This window comes from Chrysoperla carnea, chromosome 4 (genome assembly GCF_905475395.1).
Source record: "Chrysoperla carnea chromosome 4, inChrCarn1.1, whole genome shotgun sequence".
NCBI classification, from domain to species: domain Eukaryota; kingdom Metazoa; phylum Arthropoda; class Insecta; order Neuroptera; family Chrysopidae; genus Chrysoperla; species Chrysoperla carnea.
In genome coordinates this window covers 32,281,595-32,305,893 of record NC_058340.1, presented here as the reverse complement: position 1 = coordinate 32,305,893, position 24,299 = coordinate 32,281,595, and the positions used below count along the sequence as shown (strand labels likewise).

The following is a 24,299-nucleotide window of genomic DNA, read 5'->3' as shown; positions in this document are numbered from 1 at the left end:
ATTAAAAAATGTAATATTGTGCACATATTAAAACTATAATAATTATGGCCAAAATATAATTAATTGAGTATACTCATTATTTTGAGATAGTGAAATGTGAGTGAATAATTGCCACGCTGGTACGAGTCTGGAGCTCGATTTCTTACAAAACTATTCTTACCATTCTCAAGCCATGTTTTCAAGCCAGGTTGAAATTATGCGGAGACAGTTTGTAAAGATTGAGAATATAGAGATTCTTCAAGCAAAACTTTATTTTGAGAATCTTATATATCATTTTTCTTTTATCAAAATCCACGATTTGTCTCTCAATTTAAAGATTATCGCGCTGGTTAACGATGAAAACTAGACTCATGGTCTAAAAATGAACCGCACTGATTTGGTTATTAAGATATAATTTTGTTTAGTGTGTAGTATGTATTTGTATATCATATCTGTAATCAAATTGCCTCTGCACAGTAAAAAGAAAGTAAATTACTGTTTATATTTTGTATCAATTATCACTGGCCTGTTTTTAGTCACTGGTATCGCACTGTGGAATTTCGCACGAATCGAGACAAGTATAGTATATTGTACAAGAAATTAAAAATGCTGGAATAGTTCTTTCTTTGTGTTCGATTTTCCAAGCAACGACAAATAGCAAAATTTTATACAAAATTATTCATTGCAGGTATAGCAGAAAATTTTGAAGATTAGAAAATAAACGAAGTATGATTTAATAATAAATATGGCCATTTTAATTAATGCTACTTAAAAATTAATCGCCCCGCAGATTGAAATTAGGCTGAAACTTCGTAAAAAGGTACTTTTCAATAGGCTGATCTTGTGAAGTAGAATTTATGCTAAGCGAGAGAAGAAATTAAGACAAATCTTGATCAAGAAAGGGTTATTATATTTTTTATTGTGATGATTCGTTTTAACATTGTATTACGTCTCAGGCCACGTGTAGTATTATACAGGGGCTGTTGTCAGAATCGAAAAATTAGTATAAAAAAGACTGATATTTCTAAATCTACCATTCTTTAACCCAAATTTGAGATTATTTACAGCATTTTTATTGTGTATCAGTTCCGTCTCAAACTTTGTTTATTTATCAAGACTTTACAGTAAAATTTGTACATTTTATAAAATTACTACGTAATTAGCTTAACGATTCAAAACTTAAATAAAATTCATTTATTGTCTAGTCTTCAGGAATTTTTTTTTTTTTGGACTACTGAAATCAATTTTTTAATCGCCTTAAATAAGTAACTAGCACATCATATGATAAAAAAAAACTGATTTCAAGTCTTTTACAATGAGCTTTATAAACTAAGGACTAGTTTTGTCTTAAATTTAATAAAGAACACAGTTTTTTATTCTTTAATTTTCTTTAAAATTTTCATTACATACGAACTATTATCAAATAAACTTTTAACCATGACTACCTGAATAATACCCACAATTATCATAATAACTATTTGAAATATTGACCAAGTATTCACACGATAAAAATTTTCCTCGGCAACATTACGATCACGAGCTTCATGCGTTCGTATTAAATCCTGTATATGTTTCACTTTAATCAATTGTAATCGAACACGTTCGATAACATCTTGAATATCACTCATTTTCATATCGTAAACTTCTTCTTTAGTTAAACCATCTAAAAAGTCGGCATTCAAATTATCATCCCATTTATCGTTTTCTTCGGCGTTTGCATCTTCGATCACTAACTCAAAAAATACCGCTTTTGAATTATATCGGCTAAATGTATTATCGAAACAAAATTTATAATCGCCAGTGGTTTTAATATCAGCACGATGTACATTATCAGATTTTTTAAAATCGGCGTAAATTATTCGTCCAGATGGTTCGGCTAGTTGAAAATTTATATCTAAATCACCATGTCCACCATCGATTACTTGGTATTCGATATCGATTCTTTGGCCTTCCTTAATATTATGATAAAAACATGTATCCGTTCCTGGTTCTATAGTCACAGTAAATTCCTTATAATAATGAGCAACATTTTGCACTGATGTTATTAAAAATAAAATTACAAAAATTTCTCTAAAATCCAACATTTTTTTATTACAAAGTTCTTGCACTTTTCTTAAATTTATGAATCACTATTTTTGACAAATTTTCACAATCATTATAGAAATGGAATTTGATACCTAATGCCGATAACCTGTTTTTAATAAATTTTGATCAAAAAAACATCCACATATAAAATTTTCTAATTTTTAAATCGTAAAAATGCTTTTATATTTTAATTAATTTGATTAATAATAACAATTTTATAGAATGTTCTTTTTTACAAATTATCCCGGGACATATGCAGTGTTGCATTTTTTAGTTTATCGAATTGGAGTCAAATCTTTAATTAATTCGAAATTAAATTAATTTAGAATCAGACTCTATCTTTACGAAGTTAATAAATAAATTACTTGAATATTTATTATATAATTTTCAAATTAAACAATTCAAAAAAAGGTATTTCTTTTAAAGATTAATTGTCAACTTGGCAACAGTGTTGTATGAATCAGTGAATCTGAAAGAAACCTCCAGTGAAAAAAGTTAGTGATTTTTGTTTTTTGTACTTTTGTAATTCTTTTTAATCGAAAATGGTAAGTAAAATCTTAATTTATTTAAAACATCTATGTAAATTCGACGAAAATATATATAATTTTCGATTTTTCATTAAGAATTTGTTTTTTCAACATATGACTTTTTAACCTCAACATCGGCGAAATGTTATTAAAAATCTTGTCAAAATTCGAACTCGAATTATGATACAATTCACACCCAAAATTTAAAAAAATTTTCTTTATGATGTTTCGATTAATTATCATGCTTTTTTATTAAATTGATGGTAATTTATGGAAATTACAACTTTTTGTACCTTTTGGTTTGTTTTTATGTAGGCGGTGTTTAGGTATTTTATAAAAAAGTTCAAAACTTTAGAAAATTTCGAAATTTTACTTATTTAATTTTATGTTTAAGCAGTTATTTTATCAATCTCCTTTATTCTTGTCAACTTTTATTATTTTCCCGGTGGAAAATGGGTATTCGGAAAAAATAAATCGAAAATTTTATAGACCCGGAGTATTCATGTAGTTACGAAATGGTTGGTTGTGTTTATCCACTATAGAGGAGTTGGTTGGGTTTTGAATTTTTTAGCCCAAGCGTTCAAAAATGGGAGACTATCACAAAAAATTTTGTTGGTCGTTTTTTCCAAATCCGGAAAATGGCTTGTAAAAAAAATGTCATTGTTATTTTAATTTGAGAATGTCTGGTAGGGTTACCACCTGTCGAGATTTGATTGGGAAACTCCCGAATTTGTGTAATCTCTCCCGACTCCCGATACCAACATAAATTCTCCAGAGTTCAGTAAAAAAAATTTTTTTGATTATTGTTTCATATTCAGGAAAATTAGACGGTAGCTTTTATTTTAAATTACTTGAATCATTAGTACTGAGTACACCAAATATCGAACAGTATTATAATTCGGTGGTATAATTAGATTAATTTCACTATCTTCCGACTTTTTGTTTTATCTCCCGACTTCCCGGAAGTTTGAGGTGGCAACCCTAATGCCTGAAGTTGACAAGCTGATGTGCAGCGAGTTTACTGACACGGAAAAGTCATCTCAAACGTCCCACCCGCATTCCTATTGCATCATCTTCGTAATTAACCGAGTAGTTACGACAAGCTCATCTTGAACGCCGGGATTTTGCACAGGCTTAAGTTGTGTATAACGGCAACTAGATCATTTGACTTTGTTCGGTTGAAACTGATAAGGATACAATAAAAAACAGTAGGGGGTCTTTTGCCGTGACATCGCGTTTGAACTACCTTCTTCATAATTCACTTTCTTATATGGAGGACGATGAAGTCTCCATGCATGATATTTGCACCTGTAAACGCCTACAGAGAGTCATTTATCGATTGTTTGGGTTTATAACTTTGGGTCCATAGATGCTCGGAGCTGTACTTGAGCCGGGCTTTCTGCGGTAGCTTTGGCTTGTGCAGAATCTATAGCCTCATTTGCTTAAAATTGAACCTGTCAAAGACGGTACAGGTCTAGGTACTAGGGATCTGCTTGCTGTACTTGCTTGTTGCATTTATTATTATTAACCGATGTATTTTTGTTTTAGCAACCTCAAATATTAATTTTGAAAGAAGGGACAGATAATTCCCAAGGTACTCCACAATTAATGTCAAATATAAACGCATGCAATGCTGTTGTTGATTGTGTTCGAACAACCCTTGGCCCCCGGGGAATGGATAAGTTAATTGTAAACAACAGAAAGGCAACTATTTCAAATGATGGAGCCACAATTATGAAACTTTTGGATATTGTACATCCAGCAGCCAAAACCCTCGTCGACATTGCAAAATCACAAGATGCTGAAGTTGGAGATGGCACAACCAGTGTTGTAATCTTAGCTGGTGAATTCTTAAAACAAATTAAACCATTCATTGAAGAAGGTGTCCATCCAAGAATAATTATCAAAGCTGTGCGAAAAACGTTAGAAATTTGTATTGAGAAAATAAACGCATTAGCAGTTAAAATTAATAATGAGAATCCTGCAGAACAAAGAAGTTTACTCGAAAAATGTGCAGCTACAGCGTTGAGCTCAAAATTAATTCATCAACAAAAAGATTTCTTCTCGAAAATGGTTGTAGATGCTGTTCTAACATTGGACAAACTATTGCCATTAGACATGATTGGTATTAAAAAAGTTTCTGGAGGTGCTTTAGAAGATTCTTTACTCGTTGATGGTGTTGCATTTAAAAAAACGTTCTCGTATGCTGGATTTGAAATGCAACCGAAAAGTTATAAAAATTGTAAAATTGCATTACTTAACATCGAATTAGAATTGAAAGCGGAACGTGATAATGCTGAAGTTCGAGTTACTAGCGTTAAGGAATATCAAAAAATTGTCGATGCCGAATGGCAAATATTGTATAATAAATTGAAACAAATTCATGAATCTGGTGCTCAAGTTGTTTTGTCAAAATTACCTATTGGAGATGTTGCGACACAATATTTTGCTGATCGGTAAGTTTAAATAACTGGGCTAATGTTAATTTTCTTCTAAAAGGAAAAAAATCTCTAATGTCGATAAAATTCGATGGCTTAAGTAATTTTGATCCACAAAATACAATAAATCGAGTTTATTTGTTGATTGGAGGAAATGTTAAGTTTCTAAAATATCCGATTTTAGAAAAATAAAATTGAAATGAACTTGCACAAATTAAAGCTCACAACCATTAATTCTAAAATATCATTCAAAATCCGAATGAGGTTAATTTCTTACAGATTTTATATTTTTCTTTAAAATGTTTGTCTGGTAGTCAAATAAACTAGATTCCCCCTATTTTGGTTGACTAATAAAATCAGGATAAATTACTAAATTTTCTTTTCTTAAATAACCATTTTTTGTTTAGTGATATGTTCTGCGCTGGTCGTGTCCCAGAAGAAGATTTAAAACGAACAATGAAAGCATGTGGCGGTGCCGTTATGACAACAACTCACGATCTAAACGACTCAGTACTTGGTTCATGTGACCTATTTGAAGAACGACAAATTGGTGGTGAACGTTATAATCTATTTAGAGGATGTCCAAATGCCAAAACGTGTACACTTATACTTCGTGGTGGTGCCGAACAATTTTTAGAAGAAACTGAACGATCACTTCACGACGCTATTATGATAGTTCGTCGTACAATCAAGAACGATGCTGTTGTAGCTGGAGGTGGTGCTATTGAAATGGAACTATCGAAAATAATCCGCGATTATTCACGTACAATTGCTGGCAAAGAACAATTATTAATTGGGGCATTAGCTAAAGCGTTGGAAGTAATTCCACGGCAATTATGTGATAATGCTGGCTTTGATGCAACAAATATCTTGAATAAATTACGGCAAAAACATGCGCAAGGTCATTGTTGGTATGGTGTAGATATTAACAAAGAAAATATTACTGACAATTTTGAAGCATGTGTATGGGAACCAGCTATCATAAAAATTAATGCTTTAACTGCGGCAGCTGAAGCTGCTTGTTTAATATTGTCTGTTGATGAAACAGTTAAAAGTCCTAAATCAGCTTCTGATGGTGGTCCACCAGCTGGTCGAGGTATGGGTAGACCCATGTAAAAATTTTTTTCAAGTATTCCTTCTTTAAGATAAAATTACTCACACCCATTTACACAAGTTTTTGTTTGTTAATGTTTAACAGTACACTTAAAATTATTTCGTATTTTGTACGTCTTTTTAAAAATGATTATTTTCACCATTCTGTAATAATTTATTTTCATTATTAAAAAAAAAAATGTTCTATGCTTATTAATTGTTGTGTTTTATTTGGTTAATTCTAAAAGGAGTTCTAATTCCTAAGAGATGGGAGTGTGAAGGAAAAATACAAGTTGACATTGATTAATTAATGTTTTTTTCTCACAGGAATATGCACAAATAATAATGTAAGAATATTTATTTATTTTTTTCAGTATATATGTATTTCAGCAACGTTTCAGTCATTCATTTTTTTCAGTATATATGTATTTCACCAACGTTTCAGTCATTCCTTTGACATTCCTCAGGCATCTAAAATATAACACAAGATGCTTGAGGAAGATCAAATATTGATTGAAACGTTGCTGAAATGAAAATATACTAAAAAAATAAACATTATTATTTGTCCACATATTCCTGTGAGAAAAAATATTATAAATATTCTAATAAAAGCTGTTTGTTATTTTATAAAGAATAACTTTCATCATTTACGAATATGAGTTGAATTTCAACAAACTTGAAAGTTCCGTGGTCTTCGTAAGCTGCCCCCTTCAAATATAACATAAGATTTAATATAAGATAATAATATAAGATTTTGTAAAATTTTCTCAAAACGCTATATCCACAACGGAAATATTTCGATGTAGCGATTAAACAGGATGACGCATATAGTATGTGTCATCAAATTCTCAGCCGTCTTTTTAATGAGAAATATATGTAGAGTATATTAGATATGGAAGATCGTTAACGAGATTTTTATACTTTTTGGATCAAAATTACCCCATCCACCGAGTTTCAACAAATTCCAAAACAAAATTTTTTTTTACGTTTTTCTCGATTTTTTCAAAGGGGTACGTACCTCTTTAAAAAATTGCAAAAATCGAGAAATTTTTGTTATCTCCAATTTCGATAAACCTCAGTATATAAGGTAATTTTGACCCAAAAAGTACAAAAATCGGCTGCATTTGATGACTGGTCGAATAGTTTTTGAGATACGAACTAAAATCGATCCAAATATTACAATATTTCGACAAACTCAACCTAACCAACTCGTAATTAAAGCAATACAGAGTTATCAAAAACTTTTAACAAAAAGAAAACCGACTTCAAAAGAAAATTTTTTCCAAAACAAATTAAAATGCACTGACACCGACTCCAAAAATAACAATAATTTTAAGTACATTATATTATCGTTATTTTTTACTTTTTAGTGCATTTTAATTTGTTTTGGAAAAAATTTTCTTTTGGAGTCGGTTTTCTTTTTGTTAAAAGTATTTTTTATTTTGTGATTTTTAGTGAACCTGAAGTACACTAACTAATTTATCACAAAAAAGAATAACAATCGAAATCGGTTGGCGTGATATTATATCTTCTTGTCGTGCATACTTAATGCAAATTTAAGACTTTTATGATTTTCTCATGTATACCGTTATCAGAACTCGACCAAAATGAAATGGGACCACACGGGAAGCACTAGCTTTCAAATAGATAAAGAATTATCAAAATCGGTTCACCAAGTCAAAAGTTCTGAGGTAACAAACATAAAAAAAATACAGTCGAATTGATAACCTCCTCCTGTTTTGTTTGAAGTCGGTTAAAAAATAAAATAAGAAACCTTCAAGATAACAAAAATGAAATAGATAAAAAATCCAATAGATTTACATATCATAGATAAAATAATAATAATACTATTACAATATCTTTGTTTACATATGATAAAAAATTTAATTATTAATCGACACCTTAACATGAATGCAGCCAAAATGTCAAAATTATTTGGTAATAATTTATGTTGTTTAAAATTTGTGATTTATTAATCATATTTAATACTACTGCAGGTATATTATATATTTGAATTTAATATTAAAATAAAATAAATAGAAAAAGACTTTCAGGTCAGAAAATTCATTTCGTAATTTAATTTGTCGTGGTCTATGTATAAAAAACCATATATCAACAATGTCGAATTTTATATTTCAAGATGTTAATAATCCTTTGTTAATCAAAGAAGAACTCTTCGAGCCTAAAGAACAATTACCCACAGAGTTAATAATTCCGGAACTTTACATAAAAACTGAATACCAATCATATGGTGAAGATATAATTAATGATGAAGATATGCAAACTAAAGAATTTCATTCAGAAACAATAATTAAACAAGAAATATTAAGAGACAGTGAATCAGGTGAATATGAACAAACTTTCATCAACAAAAAATATACAAATACTGAAATTAAAAACGAAATAACTACAGATTTTATAATTAAAGATGAAACATCACGAGAAGAAAATATTCCTGAAAATCAACAGATTCATTTAGAAACAAAATCATATTCATGTGATATTTGTAATAAAATAGTTACGAATCGAAGAAGTTTAGCCCGTCATAAACGAACTCACACTGGTGCAAAACCTTTTCAATGTGAAATTTGTCATCAAACATTTACACAAAAATGGAATTTAAGTAGACATAAACGAATTCACGATGAAGAAAAAGTTCTTTTTTCGTGTAATATGTGTGACAAAACATTTAAACATCAATGGAATTTAGATTTACACATACGAAGTCATAATGGAAATAAACCTTTTCAATGTGATATTTGTAAAAAATCATTTACTGCCCAAAGTGTTTTAAATGCACATAAACACATCCACTCGGGTGAGTTTAAATGTGAGGTTTGTTATAAAGCATTTTCCGATCAAACTAGTTTGACTCGTCATAATCGAATTCACAGTGAAAATAAACCTTATAAGTGTGATATTTGTAATAAAACATTAACTCAAAAATTTAATTTAATTAAGCATAAACGAATTCATGATGGTGAAAAACCATTCAAATGTGATGTCTGTGACAAAACATTTAACCATCAATGGAATTTAGTTGTACATAAACGAACCCACACGGGAGAAAAGCCTTTTTCATGTGATATTTGTAATAAATCATTTACCGATCAAACTAGTTACACTCTACATAAACGCTTTCACACTGGGGAAAAACCATTTTCATGTGATGTTTGTGATAGAAAATTTACCGATCAAAGTACTTTAACTCGACATAAACGTGTTCATACGGGGGAAAAACCGTATCAATGTGATGTTTGTAATAAAACATTTACGCAAAAATGGAATTTAGCTAAACATAGACGAATTCATTTTGGTGAAAAACCTTTCTCATGTAATGTTTGTGAAAAGTCTTTTACTCAACAGTGGAATTTAGTTTTACATAAACGAACTCATACTGGTGAAAAACCGTATTCGTGCGATACATGTGGGAGAACATTTACACATCGACATCATTTAGATTCTCATAAACGAACTCGTACGTGTGAAAAACTTGTATCTTATAAATGTTTGTAATATAGATAAAAGTATCGGAACAGAAAAGCAAGAACCGTCGCCTGAAAATGAAGATTTTTACATAGCTGTAGGTATATGATAAAGGTATTGGATTTTTCAACTAAGAGATACTATATCGTTTTTATTAAGAACCCTCATCGTCGTTAAACAACCTGTATTGTTGTTCTCAACAATATTAATACACATAAGTAGTAATAACTATTGAGGGTACCAAATTAATAATAATAAATTCTTAAGGCTAAATCTAAAGTTCCAAGGTGCTTAGAGACTTTTTGAACGAGGTAAATACATAGGATATAACATTTGTGAATTCGATTCTGTTTCACTACAAAAATGAGAGATTAATTTTGTTGTGGCAGGTAGAGAAAATCGAATTCTAGTTAAAGATGCTGAGGCTGTAAATAAGGTAGCTCATGTCTCAAATCGAACTGGTCCTACTACCGTTCAAGTCAAGGCTCCGAATGAACCATGGTTCAGAAAGGAAGTAAGTTTTACTCACTTCAAAGTCTTTGGAACCAAGTGTTATGTACACATACCTGACCAGTGCGGAAAAAGTTGACTACCGAGTTTTAATTGAACTGAACTTTGAACTGTTAGAAAAAAATAATTATATTACATAAATTAATAATTTTCAATTTTTGTTATTTTGTTTCTATGGTGTTAAAATATATTTTGATAAAACACTGCTATTTGACCTTAAATAAAATGATTTCGATAAGAATGATTTACTTGACCAGTTGCAAAAAAAATGATAAACAAAAAACAACTATTTTATAGAAGATGATGGATATTATTTGTGACATTATGGCACTGAAATCTTAATTGTAAAACCCTAATTGTAACCTAAATTGTATATTATCTGTTGAAATATAAGCTTACAGAAAACTCTTATTTTTAGTTTGTTTCTTTAGTCGTTACCTACTGGCACTAGACCACAGATTATATTTCGCGGACTGCACCTGCCACCAAATTAGCAAAGAGTAACATTCACTAGCCTATTCTTACTGATGATGACTACTTGGTAGTCGAAAATATTCTCATTTATTATCTTCGATAATATTTATATCACAGATTATAGTTTTTTATTTAAAACAGATCTGCAACTCCTTGTAAAATTTTTACTATTTTCGTTCTCTGAACGTGCCTTTCTCCAGGTGGCTCTACACGTTATATTCGTGTAAGGCCATCTATTAGTTTTGATATTAATTTATCAATTTCATTTGTTAATTACATTTAGGTAGTGTTTAATTGTGATTATAATTTGACTATCAACGAAATAAAATGGTTTTACATTGCATTTAACTTACGTTACATCAAACTAATAATTAATTGTTATTAATAATGTTAATACATATTAAAATAAATATGCTAATTTATTTCAAATATTGCAATTAATTATTATTTTATTAATATTTGTTATTTTATTTAAAAAACTTCACTTTATTTAATTAGAAGGCAAATAAATACAAAAAAAAATTAAAAAAAAAATGATAAACTGAATAGAAATATTTCGAATAGTATCTAATTCCCGCCATTTAAAAAAAAAATAGTTCACTGTAAGTGCCTTACTCCAGAGGGCTTTTTGGACAACATTTCATGTACAGTTGAGTTGCCTATCTATTTATGTAATAAATTATAATCTGTGATTTGGATCACCAATTATTAAAGATTTTTTCGGTTCCGAAACGTTCTGCACGCAATTTTGGGACAATTAATCAATACATTGTTTTCTTTAAAAATAAGTCATAACAGCCACCTTTTAAGCTAAAATTATCCACTGGAAGCACTAGAATCGATTTGATGTTTGATCTTATATTACCTCTATGGAAAAATCTAAAGAACCAATAGACCTTTTCATTTCAATTACGATTCATTATTGTTTCGGACACACAGTAATAAGTTGGACAAAGATACAAAATATTTGTTATTCATTTTATCACATTAGTTTTTCAATAAACTATACGAAACAAAAGGTTATAACTTTTTAAAATGCAAAAGTCTATACATTTGTCATTTCATTAGTCTATGATATCAAATGTCAAAAGAGTTGTCAAAAATTTAAAAAATGTCGAATTATAAGACTTGAAAAATGTTAACGAAAATTAAATTTTAAAGAAAATCGTTCATAAAAATATTATTATTTCATTGAATTTTTTTGAAAATAGTATCATTATGTCTTTTATGATGACCGAAGAACTTTCGGGAGTTACAATCGTGATAATTATTGCCGGAGGTGTAATGACATGTTTAATGCTATTTATATTTGCAAAACGGCAAATTATGAGATTTACATTAAGATCTAGACGTGGACCACATTTTCCTATTGGACATGATATCAAAAAATCATTGAAACGTGAAATTGAACGTCGTATTGATTTAATACCTAAAATTGTTTATGAACCGGAGCTGTTAACAAGTGGCGATGATAAGTACATTCTCTACCGTGGTCAACAATTACCATCTTATTATTATCGATTGAAAGCTGTTGATGATGTTAAATTATTACGTATGTACTCAGTTTTCTCTATCTAAGAGAGAGCTTCTAGAGAGACTTCATGCATCAAAATTTAATCACTCAATAGTTAAGTTTGTCCATATACAATTTTTTTGTCTTGTAGAAAAAGAAATTGCTAAACAAGATCCATGTTTAATTCGTCACCCAACAGAAAATTTACGAGCTTTTCTTCTTACGACATTGGCTGCTCCATTAAATGGAACTGGTCAACGATTAATTCATCAATTTTGTGATTTTTATGAACAGGCACGTCATGATCCAAATGAATTCGGTGATGAAGAGTATCAAGCTTATAATCGATTACTGTTAAAATTACTCGATGCGTAAGTAAAGTTCCTGATATAACAACTAATAAAGTTCTAATATTGCATTCATTGAAATATTGTTAAAGACACATTTGTTGTCAAAAAAATTACGCTAGTTACGAATTTCAAGGCGCTCCTTTCTTTACTGAAAAAAGGGGGCTTCAAGTTTTGAACTTATTTTAGAGTAGGTGACTTTTGGCAAAGAGTTGTTAGTAACGGCGAAAAAATTGAAATTAAAAAAAGCTTTAGGGCTAACATGCGATTTTAGCGGAAATAGATTTATCTCTTGATTTTTTAAATTATATGATCGAATACTAAAATAGTACTATTTTTTCCAGTGCGAAACTTTTAAAATCATTTAACAGTCGAAAATCATCACCAAATCGAACACCGCAAAGATTACGACCCACACAATTACTGGATAAAAATCGTAGTTTATTGGATCCATCAAGATTACGACCACCAAACATTTATGGTGGTGTTCAAATGCCAATTGTTGAGGATGTATTAACAGTTACGGATAATACAATCGAAACTCGACCCACAACATTGTCTGTACATAAAGTGCCACCGACTGAAAATGGGGAAACTTCGGTTTAATCGCCTATAGTTTATGCATTTTATTACTATTTTTGTTACTGTTAATGGGCGCCTACGGAATGAAAATACGTATAAAAGGAAATTATTGGTTTCAGTCCGATTTCTAAAAATCGAATTCATAATAGATCTCGATATTTTGAGGTTGAAACTGCTTAATCAATGAACTTCAAAATCGAATAAGATCTAGCTTTTAATGAATCGTTTTGAATGTCGCAAACATTTGATAATGTACTACAAAAAAGCTCACATTTATACATACCTTACACGGGGCTTCTATATAAAAAATAAATGAGTTAAAATCATATTTTCTAAGGTAATTATTAAAAATTTTGTGTGTGAAATCCAACGCAAAACTATAGTTTACTCCTTAATGTTGTATGCGTGCTGTGCCCGTCAGGTTACTATCAGTTTCATACAATAGATGCTTTTTCATACGTACTGTGTATAATTTACATATGGTAACACGAAAAAACCTGAAGGCGTACGATGTATGTTGGCTGAGTAGCTATATATTCTATATCGGTGGGTAATAACATAACTGTGTGCTGTGTCCGTCAGGTATTAAGAAAAAAATTTTCCTCATTTCTTCAAATTTTGTCCTTAAATATCTTTTTAATGGTTAGATTAGTGGAAAAGGTATGATACCTCTTTTGTAGAGCGTTCAATTTCATACAAAAATATGTGTTGAGATATTCAATTAATAGCAAGATATTAATTTTTTCATATGGGACTGAGGTAAAATGGAAAACTCTGATGGGGAGGACCTTCCTATCATTAAGAGCTCATATTTGGAAATAATTTTCTAGAGGTGCATAGCAGCAATTTTTATGTACCGAAAGTTTAAAAAAAATAGAAGCAAATGCATCTCCCTGAATGTAATCCTGGCGGCGTCCATGTGGTTATTTAAAAAAATTATAGTTTGTCATTTTCAGCTACACTTTTATGAAAATTAAGTATGTAAGAGTTCGTTTTGGGATCAGGGTCAGTATTCGCTGCGCCTTTTTAACGTTAGAGATCAGAGAAATATTTCAATTATCTATTTGTGTCAATGATCGGTACACAAGATAGAGTTTTATGGCTAGAAAGGAGAAAAATTGATTTCATATTATGAATGCGCCCAATAATTTTGTGCAAAGGTGTAGATTTTTTTTATTTGTAAAGAAACTGTAAAATAGACGTTTTTTTTATTTTATTTATTTATTTTTTTAAATTGTTAATAATTAAATACAAATTTTTTTTAATAAATACGTTTTTTTTTTATAAAACTTTCGTTAAACATCGCATCCAAATCGAATGCTTCTTAAAGTGTTTGGCATATTTTAAGGCAATTAAACCATCTCGAAACATATTTTTATACAAGTTTGATATTATATTAGCTGACATCATATGTAAGTAGAAGTCAATTGTCTGTAAAAAGAAAGTAATTAGGAAATTAGTTTACACATTCAAGTGCAAATCCAATATATTTTTTGGAGGGGTCAATTTGAGCAATTTAAATTTATTACTTTTCATACTCAGGTGCTCTTACTTTAATTTTGTTTCGTTGCCTGCTGATACTGAATCTTTTATTTACTTAAAAAAACGCAAAAAAATTTTTCTTCGGAATATAATGAAACTTAGTAAATAAGGATAATTTTGCTACCATAATTACGTATTGTATTTTTAAACTATTATTTATTTTTAGGTAACTTTTAATATCTTACCTCCTCAATTGTTGATTCCCATTGAGAAGATTCTAAAAGCTGTAGAGTAGCCTGTGGTAACAACGACATTCGTATTTCTCTAGATATAATGATTGTATCATCTGAAACCGTCAAACAATTATACTCAGCAACAGTGATTACAACCAAAATGAATATATCACAAAAGAACTCAATTGCTGATTGTGTAATCTCTTTATCCAGTAAAATTGATTGAATACGGCCCATTAATTCCAAATACCAATCCATAATAGTTGCTTCCTTTTTATTCTTACATAATACATCATAAATTTGACGTAATGTAAAAATTTGTTGACTAAAAACAATTACAAAATAATAAAAGTATAATTTTCTAAGTGGAGGGAGGGGCCGAGATTACCTTGGATATGACATTACAGCATCAATACACTCGTTAAACCAGACTAATGGTTTTTCTATATCTGTGCGTAACGCCATCTTTTTGCGTATTAAAATTGCTTTTCGTAATTTTTCTTCGTTTACTTCCCACCAAACTGTGGGTGATGTCATTCTTTCGATATAAACTTGAGAAAGTTCTATAATACAATCTGTGTAATTTTCAAATATCTGTAAGAAAAAATTTTTTTTAATGAAATTTTACTCTAATTGGGACAAATTTTAAAAATGCAAATATTTCATGGAATAAAACTGGCCCCCATATTTGTGGAAATCAGTTTCCGTGTATCTATATTACGAGAGGAGTAGAATTTATGCTTCTTCTAAGAATTTTTCAACTATTGCTATAGTCCGTGTATCTATATTACGAGAGGAGTAGACGGAAGTATACACCCATGTGACGGAAGTATACACCCAACATTTATTTTGTATTTTTGTTTTTGGCTGCGATTATACAAACCCTACATAAATGCAAAATACAATTATAAAGTCATTTTTACCTCATCTTCTGATTGAATTTTATCCAAATACAATTCTAATAATTGTGATATTAAATTTCGATTCGCTTCATGTATTGTTGAATCTAATAAAGTGTCTTTGAGTAAACTGAACAATGTTTTTATCAACATTGTTTGAGGTTTTTCAAAAGCATATTTAAATGATTTATCGAGAAATTCTTTTAATGAACTGGGTTGTACAGTTTTAGCTAGATGACGAAGTACTGAATACAAAGTTAACATTTCTTCTTCCTAGAAAATAGATTTTTATTTAAAAATAGACCAATTTAATGGAATTTTAGTACAAGAGGCCACAGGGTAGAATTCTACCTGCGGTGGTCTCTATGTACAGTTTATTTTTTTTACATTTTGCTCAAAATCTTGAAAAGTAACAACGTAATTTTCTATAAAACGTTGAGCTGTTCCAGACGTAATACTTTGTTTCGCTGTTAAAATAATACACAATTTTCTTTCGACAATACCCAAGTGAAATAATTCATGGAGAAAACACCAATTTAATGGTGGTAATGGCTTATCATAATCTTGACTTAATATTCTTAAGCAATATGTAGTTATATCGCGTTTCGAATTGTCTATCGTATTTGCTGCCTAAAAATGAAAATTTGTATTTATTATCAATTTTCAGTATTTAAAAGTTCTAGAATTGTCTGCGCTAATCTTAAAATTAGATCCAAATGCATACTCTACTCTTATATGGTTTTGTTTTAGCTCTATACAATTCGCACACGACCTGCAACCTCTGAGCCTTATATAATTCACACACGACCTTAGCGAAAACCCCAATAAATTATAAAGCACAAGCTTTTCTATTAAAAGGACTACGTTTTGCTGTAACACCATTCAATATTCTTAAGCTGGTCTATCGCTCTTATAATTTTTGCTTCAAACACAAGATGAATTATTTTTCTGATATATAAATTAGAAATAAAGAAACTTTATTTTTTATGGCAAAAAATATTACACGTTTTCAGTGATAATAACATGTTTTTGGTGATAATCTCTAACCGGTTGCGGAGTGCGAATCGATTCACAATCTAATATCGCTTTCTTTTTTTATCTAGTAATATCTTAAGTCTGCGGGACAGCACACCTTTTGTTAAATGATTAATACTCGATATTTAGTGAGTGGTTCTTTTCGTAAGTCTACCAAAATTTGTATCTACGACTTTTGTCGAAAGTGTTGCGTTTTCAAATGAGCATGATCGAAATATGTCGAATGCAGTGCCGAATTTTTTCTTGATGAGTACATACTTATAGTTTTAACGCTTTAAATTTTTTTACTGAAAAGACCCCTTAATGATGACTAAAGAGCAAGTTTTTGTATGTCCTAGGTTAATTCTTTAAAGAATTAATTTTGACTTTGTATTGTAAAAATTACCTTGTGTATTATATACGTGGCAAGGGCACGAACTATACTTTTTGCAGGTAAATTTGCATTGTAATTAAAGGGTTCACCTTGTCCATGCTGAACGCTATAAACTTTACTTCGATATTCGGATATTTCTTCCTTTACGCATGAAATTAAATAATTGCAAGCAGCATCTAAACCTTTTTCATTCACATTTTGCAACAATTGGATCCAACATTCACCTAAAAAATCGGAATAGTAATTTGGGAGAGTATGTTATATCACATAAGAGAAAGCCAAAGTACAAAATAATTTTTAATTTTAGTTTTTAATCAGTTTTTCAAATTTGATCAGATATGCAAATTTTATTTAGAACTTTTTTTATATTGAGTAATTTTTAATTTTGGAAAGAAGGATCAGTAATAATCAATAATGTCAGAACGATTGGAGACAAAAGCAAATGAAGATATTGAACCTTACCTGGTATGTAAAGTAAAACATCTTCCGGTTTTCTCATTGCATCAATTGGTGTTTTCGTATATTGTGCTGGTAATTTCAAATTCTGTGAAAATTGTTGTGGAATTTCTTTTAACGTGAAATTTTGTATGTTAAACGCTGATAATGCGTGAAATGCCGCCTTTATAATTTCCGTATCATCGCTTGATATCACATATGACCATAATTTAGCGATAACTTCATGCTCGAGATTATCATATTCGTGGGAAGGTACTCTTAACGCTGGTACCTCACTAAATAATTTACATAAACTAAAAAATAAGAATGAAAAAAATTATTCTAAGAATATTTTCCTAATAGTTTTATATTCTTTTTTGTACCTAGATATCACTAATGGTCGTTTATCTTTACTCAATTTTGGTGATAAAGCTTTCCATGTACTTCCAACATCAACAATACTAGTTTTGCATAAAGCTGCAATACCTTCTAGTGCTAAAGATGAGGCTAAACTGCCGTTATTGTCACCACAACGATTTAAAATATTTGATAACAACGAAACCACTTCAGTTCCATGGTGTTCAGGTCTAAATAATTTCAAAAAAAAAGTACAAATTTGTATTAATGAAATAGCAATTATAATATTATCGATTACATTTAATGCATTGGTCCGGGAGATAGGTAGAAAAGCGAGAATGATGAATCGCATTTTTAGTGCGAGTCAAAAATCTTGCCACATCAGCGTTTTGTACGGATTTTTGCCGTGCATATCATGATAATAATTGTTAATAAATAAAAAGATGAAAATATTATAAATATCTTCGAAGATCGTAGCTTCGGTTACTTTTATTTCTGCTTACGTCAATAATAATAAAACATATGAGGGATATCGCAAATGGGTCTCTGTCACCCGAAGGCGAGACGTATTCGGATAAGAGTTGCTATTTTAAACAGATGAAGTTATAGGATTCTTCGTCAGAGCTTCTCCGCCGGGATTTCTCCCAGGATTGACGGATCAAAGCTTTTGAATCAGCTCCTCGAAACATTCATAGAGCATCCTCGAATAGAATCTTAACGCAAAGGTGCGAAGAGCGACCTGACTATCAAAGCAGATTATGAAATTTTCCTCACAGCCCCACTGTAACTTTTCGTGTTACAGATCTGGGCTTCTCTCAGCATGGCGAATATTTCTGATTGTAAAACCGTCGCATATTGACCAAGAGGAATCGATTTCTATATTCTATGTCCATAGCCCCCGCATCAGATAGATCTTCGGTCCTTGACTCATGCGTATAAAGATATGGTCTGGGAAGGGCTAGCTTACCTTAATAAACATATTTCTTTAAGTGCTGTAGCTTTAACAATATCCAATTCCGTAGATAGATTCTGATTTTTTGGCGTTTGTAACAAAACACGTTGCAAGTATGGATAACATCGCACTTCAATTTTCCATAATTTTGTATACAAATCAATAGACATGCCTTGTAAATCACGTGGTCCATTTTCCAACGACTCTAATGTATGCGCCACTAACGGTACATTCTCTTTCAGTACAGCCATTTCTGGTATACTATTCAACAATAACAATTGTATTTTTGGATTATGCTCTTTGGATAATTTATGTAAAATTAAAATCAATACTTTCGCACCCAATTCGGAATTAAATTTAACAACAATTAGCAATATCTTTAATATGGTTTCACTTAATTCCGAATTATTGTAATCCGTAATGAAAATACCAAGTATTAATGGTAGAATTTTTTCCATAATACGTTCACATGTTAAAATTCGTTTTAGCCATGCAACAATTAATTTTTGTGACACACGAAATGATTCACATAGTTTTATTAACATTGTGACACGCTGTACACGTGCATCAGTTTTTGTGGACGCTATAAGCCATTTATTTGAGATAATTTTTAAGATATTTTCGGCTTTTTGATCAATTTTATAATTTTTATGAATATATTTGATTGTATCGTGTGCAATATCCAAAGATGTTTTTAAAATAATCGATGGGTATATCATCCATTGTAGGAACGATGCTATCACCATTTCACATATTATGGGATTTATATTACCCAGTTTGATTATCTTTGAACCTAAAAATAAAATCTTTTAAATATCGCGAAAATAATTTTGAGAGTTTCGAATTATAAATGCAGTCATTTATTAAACGCATTTCTACTGACTAGTTAGCTGTTTCGGCTGATGTTGGGAAACAGATTTTAATTGAAAGAAGAGGAAACGCTAGTCATGAAATTGCGTAAGCCGTGGTTCGCGCTAAAAACAGACTTAACGCTAGAATGTACGAATTGATTCAATCGAAGATTATTTCTAGATCACAATCTATATACCGTACATTGATTTGTTTCTGACACATCGCATTATTTTATCAAATTTTGCTTGTCCCATTCCAACAAAATGGAAAATTTTGATGAAGCCTCTTGCACTCAACTTTTTGAATTATACTCTTCAATTTTGCACGATTATTTTCCGAAAACGCATTGCCGGACAGTATCTCATCGTCACAAAATTTGCAGGGTTTTTACCATTCTAATTGATATTACTATAACATTACATATAGCTATATCATTTAGAATGATAAAAGATTCTTACGTACGGGTCTAGTCAGGGATCATTTGGAGTTTCAATTAGGTTGTAAAAACTTACACATTCGTACTAGGTGTTCTAAATACATTGATGGGCATATTACTAAAGTCTCACAGAATATAAATAAAATATAATTATTGGCTTCAGTTGTTCTGCTCTCCGAAATAATTTTATTAATTGTTGATAAATATGGACGTGGATCTTCTCCTTGTGCTATAATTTCATGTGTTAATGAAGCCAAATATGGTAGAAGTCCAATGTATAAGGGTGTTATATTTTTAATATAAGCTGTTTCAATCAATTCCAATATTAAGTTTGCTTTGAATAAAAGTGATTCTGGACTCTGGAAAAAAATTAAATAAAGTTTAAAAAAGAGCTCTTACTTAATTCATTGTTTTTTTTTTTTAAATTCCCGTGTATACATGGGTGCAAGAAAATTAACTGCGCATCGATTACTCTTACGTCATCAAATAAATGGCAGAGATTGACACATATAGTTATTCGGGCAATCAAAATAACCAATATGATACCCACCCAATTCGATGGGAAATTTCCATTTTGAAAGTAAAGACCAGCACCACGTTACAGCTTTCACCTCCCATGCTTTCCCTTACCCCCCCTTCAATAACACTCGAAATACTTTTTATGAATTCAAAATATTTAGTCTTTGCTTTTAAAATAGAAATTTTCCGGCGAAGTGGGCAGGTAAATGCCAGTATCTTTATAAACTATAGACATGTTTTATTCTGATGTATGAACTACATTATTGTAAAGCTATATTAAAATCCATTCAATAGTTTTCGAAATTGTACATCGAAGCAGGCGGGCGGGTAAAGGTATATAAAGGTATTTTGGGGAAAGCGTAACAAACAAACTTACTTTCGCAATTATAATATATAGATAAATGATAAGTAACCTATGGTAGTCTAAATTGGAATTACTGAAAAGGAATCCACTTTTTTTTTATAATTAGTACGAACTGTTATTGCCAGTTGGCTGGATTGCAACTCCCGGTTATCAATGTGGACAGGGAAAAGATAAAGAGATAAAGATACTCACTTGAATCCATGGCAACAAATCCAAAATATATTCTTGTACATTCGATTTTGAAGACAAACGTATGAGTATATTCCATACTTCGGAACGACATTTTTCTGGTGCATCGATACAAGGATCACATAAAATGTACATAATTACAGGCCGTAAAAGGATAAAGCTGTTCTTAACAATTCTAAAAAATCAGAAATTAACAGAATTTATTAACTTGTATTCTAAAGCTCATTTTGTATCGTAGTTTCAAAGAACTTCTAAATACGTACTTTTGATCGTGATGATAAAATAAATATTGAATTTGATTGATTACATGACTCCAAGTACTTTTGTGCTGACGTAAAACTGTTATTAATGGATGCTGCGGCGAGGATATTGAAAATGAACACTCATACTCCTTTTTATCATTCATTTGACGAACCATGTCATGAAGAAGTAAGCTTCCTATTCCTTGAATTATCCCTGTATAATTGCTTTATCAAATATTTTTATTAATTCAAATTAGCTATTAGTCCGATGGTACAGCATTTTTTTAAATAAATGATCAATACATACTTGAAACTTCGTGGATGGCTTCCTTTTGGTGAGTCTATCAAACTTTCTGTCTACGATTTTTTCGAAAGTGCTGTATTTTCAAATGAGCATGATAACGTCATATTTAAGCTATCGGTCTGGAAAAACGCAGCAGGGAATTTTTCGTACACTATGACCACTTGTTATTAATAATTATTAAACAATTCAGTAAAACTGAGTTATGTAAGTATTGAAAAACAAAAATACTTAAGTACGACATGTTCGAGGTGGTAGACAAGCTCATCGGTACAGTATTTTTGTCGAACAAAATATTTTATTGGTTAATAATCATTAATGTTATCAAGTGGTCATAGAGTCCGAAAAAATCCCTGCTGCGTTTTTTCTGACCGATAGCTTAAATATAACGTTACAATGCTCATTTGAAAACGCAGCACTTTCGAAAAAAGTTGTAGAGAGAAAGTTTGGTAGACTCATCAAAAGGAAGTCACTCACGAAGTTTCAAAATCATTTAACAAAAAGGATGCTGTCCCGCTGACTATAAGGTATTTATCTGTGTAAAGTGTTACGTAATGCAAGCGCAGATCTGAAGAGAAGTAATCAGGAAAATTTTACTCTCCAAAGAGTAAAGACTATTTTAAGTAATTAACTTGTAATTATTAAAATAGTATACTAGGGGTAATATCCTGTAGCAATTTCTTCAGCCGATACTTGCACTTAGAAAATCAACCAGATTTTCGTATCTATGGATTTATTTAGGATAACTAATAAGAACCTAAAATTATTATTTTTCGAGACATTATTAGTATCGCTCCGAAATAAAAGTTTTTCGTAAAGGATTTTAAGATATAACTACATATTAGTTTCTAGTAATTTTGACCTAAAAAAAACACTAAAATCGTACCCGAGAGATGATTTACCTTAGTAATATGTTCAGTCAATATTTCAATAACTTAATTGTATTTTTTCAACGAAACCAACTTAAAAGTAAAAGCTACCATAGTAAAAGCATGATAAATATAAATTAAAATTACTCTCCCCTAAAATGTTTCTAGATCAGCGCTAGTGTATCGGCCGTATTTGAACCATATTCAAACAAAACAGTGATAAAAAGAAATAAAAATGTTATCGATTCTTATAAAACTCGACAAAAAAGGATTAAAATTTATCGACATCCTGTTTAATTTTTTAGATAAACTTAATCGAACTCAACATGACTCAAAGTCAGCTTTTCATGGATTTCTAATTCTTAATTTTTTTATTAATATGGGGTTATTGAAATTTAAATATATACGGCTCTTTATTCTATGGTTGTAGTTTAATTTACCAAATAGGGAATATTCATGAAATTTAAATTTGGTTCAAATATTTTTCTTCCGTAACTTTAATGACTGCACATTTCAACTAAACCATTATTTTAGTAATTAATATATTTTTAATTTCTTAAAATTAATTAATAAAAGTACAAATTCAGTGAGAGCATTTAAAAATTTTTAAAACGGAAATTCAAATTTTTATTCGGACGTGACATCATAGTACGGGCTTGTCAAATTTGTTGACATACTGTATGATATTAATTGCTTATATTTTATATGGTGTTTCATTAAACTATACTATTTTACGGCTTTTTATTGGAAAACTTAATAATAACGAGTGTAAATTCTGTGTTGTAAATTAATTTTTTTAAAGTGTAAATTATACATTGAACTGTCACCAATTGACAGATCACGTACTTATACGTCATCAACAGAGAGCGCCAAAAAGCTACGTTTAAATATCTCAAAATTATAATGTATTTTAAATATTTTTTTACACTTAAATACAGTATTTTTAAACAGTATTTATATTTTTTACTTTGATATAACGGTGTAAACAATGAATAAAAAATATTACATGAATATTCCCTATTTTTAATATTTCAAATCCATCGTTAAACTACGCTTTCAACGAACTAATACACATTCGTTTGTTATGCATAAGGATTGAATAATTACTTTGTTGACGATAAAGCCGCAATAAAATCGGATAAGGTGGGTGCAACTTGTAAAAAACCTTCGTCCACTAAATGAACCATCGCTTGACAAGCTGTTAAACTAACAATATTCTGATCATCGCTACATTTTTCACGTAATACTTTCAATTCTACTATTTCTACTCGTTGCTCCGTTGAAATATTCTGTTGAGCAATATATTTATTACGAATAATATCAATTAATTTTGTAATTGAGTGTGCAGCCAATATTGAATTATTTTTCTTTAATTTATATTCAATTTCATCCATTTTTAAAATTGCTGAAATATAAATCATGTCTGTATTAATTATATACTATATTTAAATTTTCGAAAAAAGGACTACTTATCCAGTCAAATTAGTCGATAAAATGTAAGTAAGGTTACAAAAATTCCCATAGAGCTAAAAATTGGTATAAATGTTCAGAATACTATTATAAATGAGTTGTCAAAAGTCCCCATCAATCCCCCTTGTGATTGAAAACGATGAGTTTCACAGCAAAATAGTTCAGACAAAAATTATAGATAATCCGATTCTCTACCAAAAGTGTCTCTACACCTTTTTTCATAAGTATTGCGATTTTCGTGATATAGCGGTTCAAGGA

The 24,299-nt window shown here is 30.2% G+C and overlaps 5 protein-coding genes across 5 annotated transcripts; 3 read left to right on the top strand and 2 right to left on the bottom strand.

Annotated features, from left to right (window-relative positions):
* Positions 1-265: 265 nt before the first annotated feature.
* On the bottom strand, positions 266-2,197 carry LOC123297354 (transmembrane emp24 domain-containing protein 5). The gene has a single exon (XM_044878984.1). It carries the CDS (start codon positions 2,061-2,063, stop codon positions 1,353-1,355), a length of 711 nt encoding a protein of 236 aa, XP_044734919.1. The 5' UTR covers positions 2,064-2,197; the 3' UTR covers positions 266-1,352.
* Positions 2,198-2,490: 293 nt separating this feature from the next.
* Positions 2,491-6,270, top strand: LOC123297352 (T-complex protein 1 subunit eta). Its single transcript, XM_044878983.1, has 3 exons — positions 2,491-2,609; positions 4,140-5,047; positions 5,437-6,270. The coding sequence occupies exons 1-3, from the start codon at positions 2,607-2,609 to the stop codon at positions 6,143-6,145; spliced, it is 1,620 nt and encodes a 539-aa protein (XP_044734918.1). The 5' UTR covers positions 2,491-2,606; the 3' UTR covers positions 6,146-6,270.
* A 1,969-nt stretch (positions 6,271-8,239) lies between these two features.
* On the top strand, positions 8,240-10,366 carry LOC123298669 (zinc finger protein OZF-like). Its single transcript, XM_044880761.1, has 2 exons — positions 8,240-8,465; positions 8,535-10,366. The coding sequence occupies exons 1-2, from the start codon at positions 8,240-8,242 to the stop codon at positions 9,635-9,637; spliced, it is 1,329 nt and encodes a 442-aa protein (XP_044736696.1). The 3' UTR covers positions 9,638-10,366.
* Positions 10,367-11,689: 1,323 nt separating this feature from the next.
* On the top strand, positions 11,690-14,226 carry LOC123297541 (protein C1orf43 homolog). Its single transcript, XM_044879242.1, has 3 exons — positions 11,690-12,143; positions 12,256-12,475; positions 12,796-14,226. The coding sequence occupies exons 1-3, from the start codon at positions 11,810-11,812 to the stop codon at positions 13,055-13,057; spliced, it is 816 nt and encodes a 271-aa protein (XP_044735177.1). The 5' UTR covers positions 11,690-11,809; the 3' UTR covers positions 13,058-14,226.
* Positions 14,227-14,314: 88 nt separating this feature from the next.
* On the bottom strand, positions 14,315-23,978 carry LOC123298668 (focadhesin). The gene is made up of 13 exons (XM_044880760.1): positions 23,679-23,978; positions 21,423-21,626; positions 21,163-21,334; positions 20,164-20,446; positions 18,815-19,592; positions 17,874-18,077; positions 17,518-17,804; positions 17,068-17,279; positions 16,035-16,277; positions 15,672-15,920; positions 15,137-15,342; positions 14,761-15,073; positions 14,315-14,464 (listed from the first exon to the last, which is right to left on the bottom strand). The coding sequence occupies exons 1-13, from the start codon at positions 23,963-23,965 to the stop codon at positions 14,315-14,317; spliced, it is 3,588 nt and encodes a 1,195-aa protein (XP_044736695.1). The 5' UTR covers positions 23,966-23,978.
* Positions 23,979-24,299: the final 321 nt, after the last annotated feature.

Excerpts from the sequence above, each read along its gene's own strand:
- LOC123297541 (XM_044879242.1), top strand. The coding sequence starts at position 11,810 with ATGTCTTTTATGATGACCGAAGAACTTTCGGGAGTTACAATCGTGATA. Across the intron at positions 12,144-12,255 it reads TGATGATGTTAAATTATTAC|AAAAAGAAATTGCTAAACAA; the intron begins GTATGTACTCAG and ends TTTGTCTTGTAG. Across the intron at positions 12,476-12,795 it reads CTGTTAAAATTACTCGATGC|TGCGAAACTTTTAAAATCAT; the intron begins GTAAGTAAAGTT and ends TATTTTTTCCAG.
- LOC123297352 (XM_044878983.1), top strand. Across the intron at positions 5,048-5,436 it reads ACACAATATTTTGCTGATCG|TGATATGTTCTGCGCTGGTC; the intron begins GTAAGTTTAAAT and ends TTTTTTGTTTAG.
- LOC123297354 (XM_044878984.1), bottom strand. The coding sequence starts at position 2,063 with ATGTTGGATTTTAGAGAAATTTTTGTAATTTTATTTTTAATAACATCA.
- LOC123298669 (XM_044880761.1), top strand. The coding sequence starts at position 8,240 with ATGTCGAATTTTATATTTCAAGATGTTAATAATCCTTTGTTAATCAAA. Across the intron at positions 8,466-8,534 it reads ATTAAGAGACAGTGAATCAG|ATTTTATAATTAAAGATGAA; the intron begins GTGAATATGAAC and ends AAATAACTACAG.
- LOC123298668 (XM_044880760.1), bottom strand. The coding sequence starts at position 23,965 with ATGGATGAAATTGAATATAAATTAAAGAAAAATAATTCAATATTGGCT. Across the intron at positions 15,343-15,671 it reads AAATTCAATCAGAAGATGAG|ATATTTGAAAATTACACAGA; the intron begins GTAAAAATGACT and ends TTTTTCTTACAG. Across the intron at positions 14,465-14,760 it reads GGGAATCAACAATTGAGGAG|ACAATTGACTTCTACTTACA; the intron begins GTAAGATATTAA and ends TTCTTTTTACAG.